The sequence below is a fragment of the Epinephelus fuscoguttatus genome, linkage group LG16, assembly GCF_011397635.1.
Source record: "Epinephelus fuscoguttatus linkage group LG16, E.fuscoguttatus.final_Chr_v1".
In the NCBI taxonomy this organism is placed as follows: Eukaryota; Metazoa; Chordata; class Actinopteri; order Perciformes; family Serranidae; genus Epinephelus; species Epinephelus fuscoguttatus.
Window position 1 is genome coordinate 825,080 of NC_064767.1, and position 7,022 is coordinate 832,101.

General features: G+C 42.9%; 1 protein-coding gene across 1 annotated transcript in view; it reads left to right on the forward strand.

Annotated features, from left to right (window-relative positions):
- lrrc73 (leucine rich repeat containing 73) overlaps positions 1–5,640 on the forward strand; it is a 12,034-nt gene extending 6,394 nt beyond the window's left edge. Inside the window, exon 8 of the mRNA XM_049601114.1 lies at positions 4,596–5,640. Coding sequence (XP_049457071.1) covers positions 4,596–4,666 — 71 coding nt within the window. The 3' untranslated portion in view covers positions 4,667–5,640. The remainder of the gene's footprint in view (positions 1–4,595) is intronic.
- Positions 5,641–7,022: the final 1,382 nt, after the last annotated feature.

Consider the following 7,022-nt stretch of genomic DNA (forward strand, 5'->3'; position numbering starts at 1 on the left):
TGGTTCTGGTGTGGGTGTCTTCAGTGACAGTATGAGGTCTGTGTTCTGTATTGTAGAGGTCTCAGTGTGGTTCTGGTTAAACTGGTTTAATCCCAGTTCATGTTCTGTATTTCCAGTTAAAGACCTTTATCTGAAGATCTGTTCTTCTTCTGTGGTTCCTCTGTGACTCCACTCAGCTGTGTCCTCTGGTCCTGGTCCTGGTCCTGGTCCAGGTCCTGATTCAGGTCCAGCCCCTGGTGCAGTTCTGGTTCTGGTTTTGGTCAAGCTCCTGGTCTAGTTCTGGTCCTGGTTTGGTCCTGGTCCAGCTCCTGGTTCTGATCCTGGTCCTAACCCAGATCTAGTTCTGGTCCTGGTCTCGTTCAGGTCCTGGTCCTGGTCCAGCTCCTGGTTCTGATCCTGGTCCTAACCCAGATCTAGTTCTGGTCCTGGTCTCGTTCAGGTCCTGGTCCTGGTCCAGCTCCCATTCTGATTCTGGTCCTGGCCCTGATCCAGCTCCTGATCCTTGAACTGGTCCAGCTCCTGATCTAATTCTGGTCCAGCTCCTGGTCCTTGCCCTGGACCAAATCCAGCTCCTGGCCTTTGTTCTGGTCCCAATTCTGGTCCTGGTCCTGGTCCTGGCTCTGGCCCTTGTCCTGGTCCAGCCCCTGCTCTAGTTCGGGCTCTGGTCTTGGTTCTGATCTAGTTCTGGTCCTGGTCCTTGGTCTGGCCCTGATTCTGTTTTGGTCCTGGTCCAGCTCCAGGTCTTATTCTGGCCATGATCCTGGTCCTGGTCCAGAGCTTGTTACAGACCTGTATGATTTCTGGTTAAAAGCTCACAGCAGCATTATTGTTATGACTCATCATTAACTTAAAGAACGTAGAACCGACCACACAGAGTGGACCGAGTGGACCGGGCCGGCTGGTCCTTCAGTGAATCCACTGACTGTAACAAACTGAACTCTTCACAGAGTATTTTTATGTTATAAGTCTTTGACTCTGAGTGGGCATAGAGGAAACACTGAGGTCCCGTCCACACGGAGACACGCATTTATGAAAACAGATATTTTCCTCAACGTTTTGGCATCTTGTCCACGAACACTTTCAGGTCACTGAAACAGATTTTGAAATCTCCTCCGAAGGAGCAGCCTTTATCGCCACCCACTGGTCCGTTGAGCGCCTGGAATATTCCTGTGTTTTAGTGTGGACGGACATATTTTGGAAAACAAAGGTCGTATGGACGGAGTTGTTCTGAATGGAGAGGAAAATATTAAAAATATACGTGTATATACATGTGAACGGGACATTAAACGTGTGGTTTTACATGTTTAGCTGAAGTTCTAGAAATATTTGTGTATATGTATTCAGACATTTTCTAAATCAGTTTTTAGACTGATTTTCTTTAAAGGACCAGTTCACCATTTAGATAAATCCTGATCGTTAACGCACTCTGTACAGTGAACTTGAAGCTACAGCTGGTTAGCTTAGCTTAGCATAAAGACTGGAAACAGTTAGCCTGGCTGCGCCCAAAGTTTGATCTCTCAGAGTCACGTCGTGGGTTCATAGAAAGTTAAAGGTGACTGTTTTTTAATTAACGCTGATGAATTGAGACAAAGGAAATCAATCTGAAAACTGATCAGTAATTTGGATATTGATCAGCAGTGTGTGACGTTACAGAGTTTAAATTTAAGCAGCTGCAAGGACCTTTCGTATGGTGTTGACGTTGGTGCCCCCTGTGGACAGAAGTGGTACTCCACTTCAAGATGGAAAGACACAGTATCATCCCACTGCAGAACTGGAGAGCCGCCGTAGACGTGCACATGTGCGAGCTTGAGAGGGTGGGGTATCTGTCAATCATTTTTAATGTGGCCAATCAGAGGCTCACAATCCTGCCAGTCAAAAACTTATCAGTTTTTAATTCAGCGAATCACTTCACAGTAGTGGGAGGAGTTAACATTTCAAACAGCTAGCTATGCTAGCGCTAGCTAGTGTCTGCAAATCAACTCCCCGATCATAATGGAATATAGTTAATTCAACCACTGCTCTTTTTAGAAGGACCACTGTGAGAAAATGTGTTCTTTGTTTAAACTATCGGACGATACACTAACTATAAATTATACTTAGCTAGCTAGGGCTAACGTGCCCTTTAGCTGAAAAGTTGTCTATTTTGACCTCAAAATGTTGATTAAAAACTTTGCTGTTCCAAGTCATAGTATCAAAAGATAGCAACGTTTTTTTTTATCAACATGTTAAAGTGTAAACTTTTCAGCGAGCTAACGCTGCAGCCAGAAACAAACATATGATCCATCGTCTGCTTGATCATCTAAACACAGAACACGTTTGCTTGGAGCGGTCCTCTTAAAATGAACTGTGGCGAAAGTTACTATATTCTGTAATGATCCATGCTTGCAAGCTAGGTAGTAGAAAGGTTTTCTATTTCTGCTTTACACAAGTAACTGTGATTGCACGGCTAACTTTATTTTTAAAACAACAATCTAAAATATGTATTTAACAATCTCCGTCTGTACAACATAAAACTGAGAGTCGTCTCTCCGGCTCTGCAGGTGGATGTTTCTCCAAAGATGTGACTTATTTTAATCTTTTAAAGGCAGCAGTTTGCAGGTTGCAGTGACGAGGTTGTGTTTTTGTGGCTGTGACAGATTAATATCTGTAACATGACGTACATAGATTCATATTGTGATGTTTGTATTAATACATTTTGTATCTGATAAACAGATATTACAGACCTGTGTCGGAGGCAGAGGCTGACTCAGGACTAGTTTTAAATCTGTTCTGTCCCGTGCATTCGATCCTGATCCAGAATCAGCCACAACCACAAAATATAACGTCACAATAAACAAAACTATAAAATAGGGAAAGATTGTGCATTTGAAATTAGCGTCAGAGCCAGAGTTTGGAGTCAGTTCTGTTAGAGTCACGTCACACTGTAACCCATCGTATCTTTATTGTTTCACCTTTGACTGAAAAATCCTCCCACCAGATTACAAAATTTGTGTTTCAAATCACACACTGCTGTTCTGCATTTACAGGAAGTGACGACGGTGGAGGATTATCAGGTTCTGCCCATTGGTCCGACAGCCCATTGTCCCGAAATCTTCATGATGCTCAATCATGTTGTAACTAAGATATCCGCTGGAAAAAATATGTTTTTCACGGAACATTTAATGAGTTATTACCTATTACAGACACCACTAACGGCTAAGAAATAGTAATGTTTGTTCAATCATTGTGTTTATAGACTTTACAAACATCGGATTAGTCTAAACGGTGATACAGTGATGTGAAAATGTGATATATAGGCTATATATAGAGCTAAAAGCTCTGCTGGTTTTCTACCCGGAAGTATTTGTAAACAACAAGGCGATTCCCTCTATAGTCCGGCCGGACGGATGAGTCATGGCCTTGTAAAAGATTATGTTTGTTTCTTTTATTTGGCGAGAATGTGTCGGCGCAAACGCGACAAACATCCACTAACTTTGACGGCGTTTTCTGCGAGCACGGCTGAGTCATTTTGTACCGCTACACGTGTTTCTAGTCGGACTATGTTTATGAGCACAAGAGTTCAGCGAGCCACCGAAGGACCACCCTGCAGATTTACTATTGGTTCTGCAACGTAGGGAGTTTTTTAAACTCTGAAATTGTATCCGCCCATCTAAACACAAAATCAGGGAGAAAGTCATCAGTCTTTAGTTAAGCAAAGCATCTAAAGACTGACTTCTAGCATTTGCATTGCGTTGAGTCATCCCACGTTCATCTGAACCGTACACGTTGGATTTCTATCACACAAAGATGTAACAGAAACCGAGAGAAGAAAAATGTTACAGCCTCTCAAACTTAATCACTGTCACGACTTGTGTGTATGCTTGCTAATAATATAGGCTAATGTTGGAAGGCTAAAGTTAGTGTGAATGTAAATAACTGAGGCAAACTGTGAGGTTTGGTGGATATTTACCAAACTCAGTCCCGTCAGAATAATAATCAGAGACATTAATATATATTTGACAACAAGTCGAACCTGCCCTGTACGTGTCTGTATCACGATGTAATGTTAGCTAACGTGGACCCAACAGGAACTCAGATGCGGCTGACGGACAGATCTGTGATCAGTTTGTTGACCAATAAGGAAAACAAACGATGAAAAATGTCGACATCAGTAATGTTTATTTATTTGTTTATTTTATCAACAGGGACAGTAAACAGCTACTTAGGTGCACCTTAGGTGCTATAAGCTAATTTTCATCTGTAGTCTGTGTTTTAATCTGGTTGAAGGATTTTTGATTCAAAGGTGAAACAACAAAGATCTGATGGGTTACAGTTTGATTTAACTCTTAGAGAACTGACACCAAACTGTGGCTCTGACGCAGAATTCAAACACTGTCACTGACGTCATGACCTTTACTTCTTTTATAGTTTTGTTGCTAGCGCACAACTCACTGTCAAACAAATTTCCTAAAAAAGGCGTATGCCACTTCCCATGCAAAAGTTGTGATCTATCAAAACAAACTTTGACATGTCAGCGTCACACTGAGACTTCTTGTAGCTGCTTTAACGGTGTGAAAACATGCAGACTCTAAACGTGTCATTCTTTAACCCTACAGACTCCAGCCCCCAGATGGTCTTGCTGACATCAGGTCTAGGTGAGAGCTTATTGGCTGAGACTGAGATGTGACCCCTCCCACTCGCACACCCACACACACACCCACACACACACGCACACACACGCACACACACTTCCTGTTAAACCTTCACTTTGTTTGGTTTGAATGTTTGTTTCTCTGCACTGCACTTCTCTGTCAGATCACCTGATGGCTAACAGCCAATCACATGCTCTGCATGGTTTGATGTAGCACCTGTCTATACACACACACGCACACACACACACATACAGATGAGTGGCAGCACAAAACGTTATTAACACACACCAAGTGTCTTACAGACAGACAGGTGTTAGTTCAGTGTGTTTCTGATGAATGTAGTTCTGCTCTGTTGGTTCCTTCTGCTGCTCTGATGTCACAATTATTAAACTGTTTACAGCTTCGTAACCACGACGACTCTGACTCTTCTTTCCTCTGCAAGCTAGCACACAGCTAACACACTGCTAACACACAGCTAACACACCGCTAACACACTGCTAACATACAGCTAACACACCGCTAACACACAGCTAACACACCGCTAACACACCGCTAACACACTGCTAACACACAGCTAACTCATAGCTAACACACTGCTAACACACAGCTAACTCACTAACACACTGTTACCACACTAGGGCTGTCAGAATGAACTTCGCTATTCTAAAACAATTCGAATTATTGAAAAAATAAGCATATTCGAAGTTGGAAACTAAGGTTTGAATATTTGGAGAAAAAAAAATGGCGCTCTACCGTGCATTAAGAGATGTTTTATGAGGAAAATACATGACTGTCAGAGAAGCCTCGTTTACAAACGGACCTACAATCCATCTCCTCTCTCTCTCTTCTCAGCGGAGGGTGACCTGTCAGCCCTGCACTGACAGTGACAGGGCACATCTCTTTGATCCGAAGTGACACAGAGCGTTTGCTCATGCTTCGGGGTCGTTCAATAGAGTAATTGCAAATAAATATTGTTTTAATGTGTAATTATTGAAATGTTCACAAGGGCTTTCATAAATTCCTACAATGTTGCAGCACTGCCGCCTTTGCAGGTTAAAAGTTAATGACAGCAACTTGAAGTGAGGAGGAGCAACACGTCAAGCTGGAGATGCTCACTTTTGCATGTGATGCAAAATATTAAAATAACGTCATTATAACACAAAAAATATAAAAATGTGGTAGGCATAGGCTATAGCCTGTACCAAGGAAAAAATTGAATATTATTCGAATTTTTAACATAAAAAACATTAAAAATTCAAATCTGATTTTGGGGGAAGATTGACAGCCCAATACCACACTGTTACCACACAGCTAACACTGTTACCACACAGCTAACACTGTTACCACACAGCTAGTGGTGCTAACATACAGTGTTTCTCAAATCACATACTCCTGTACTAAACACTTCATATTTAGAGTGCACGTGTGTTCACACTGCAAAATACAGGAAAATGCAGTGTATTACTGACACCCACAAAACGGTCCAAAAGTTGAGTGTGGAATGATGAACACTTCTCACTCTCATCAGTCGCCATCTTTGTGACGTAGCAAACGTCTCAAGTTTTGACATGGCGGCTGGGGACAGCAAGGAGCCTGTTAGTTCTACATGGTTTTTGCACTAAGTGCCAAAACCGGGGTTGCCAACTCTCATGCATTCACCTTCCATCTCACGGTCTCACTCTGCCCAACCAATTCTCATGCCAGCGATGAACACTGGAAAAAAAGGCTGGCAGCTGAGTATTTTAAATTTATTTCAAACAGCTGGCGCGTCGGGTGGGCGGAGTTGAAGTTTGCAGCCAGACTTCAGAGAGGGGAGAGGAGAGGGGCAGACTCTGCTTGACGCGTACCGGTTGAGTGAAATGGAGTGTAGCCAAATGTTTCTGCGGAAAACTGCTCTCTGATTGGTGTGCAATCCATATTTGCACTTTGATTGGGCAGCTCTAGTCTCACAGTACGCCGACTACGCTGTCCTGTTGTGATCTGAATCAATCGCACCAAGGAGACGTGTGCTGCTGGGCGGTGCTGCTGTGTGTTAACTATGTTCAGCAAACCAGACAGCAAGAAGCAAAAAACCTTGCACAGTTTCTTCCGAACAAACCATGTAAGTTGAGTAATGCTGTTGCCTGTAGATGATGTTCGCTAAATGATGACTAATTAATAGATATATCAAGTTAAGCTAGTTAACAAGAATACTAATGTTATTGTTACCTCATTCTCAGAACCCATCGGCTGCATTCAGCGTCTGACTTCCGGCAGACGGGACCGCCAGTGTTACTTGAATAAGTAAACACTGACCAACGGGACCAGACTGGCCGACCCGTATGCTCTCACTCAGTGGATGGATGATGTCACAGGAAGCCAATCTTACAAAGGAGGACCACACTTGTTAGT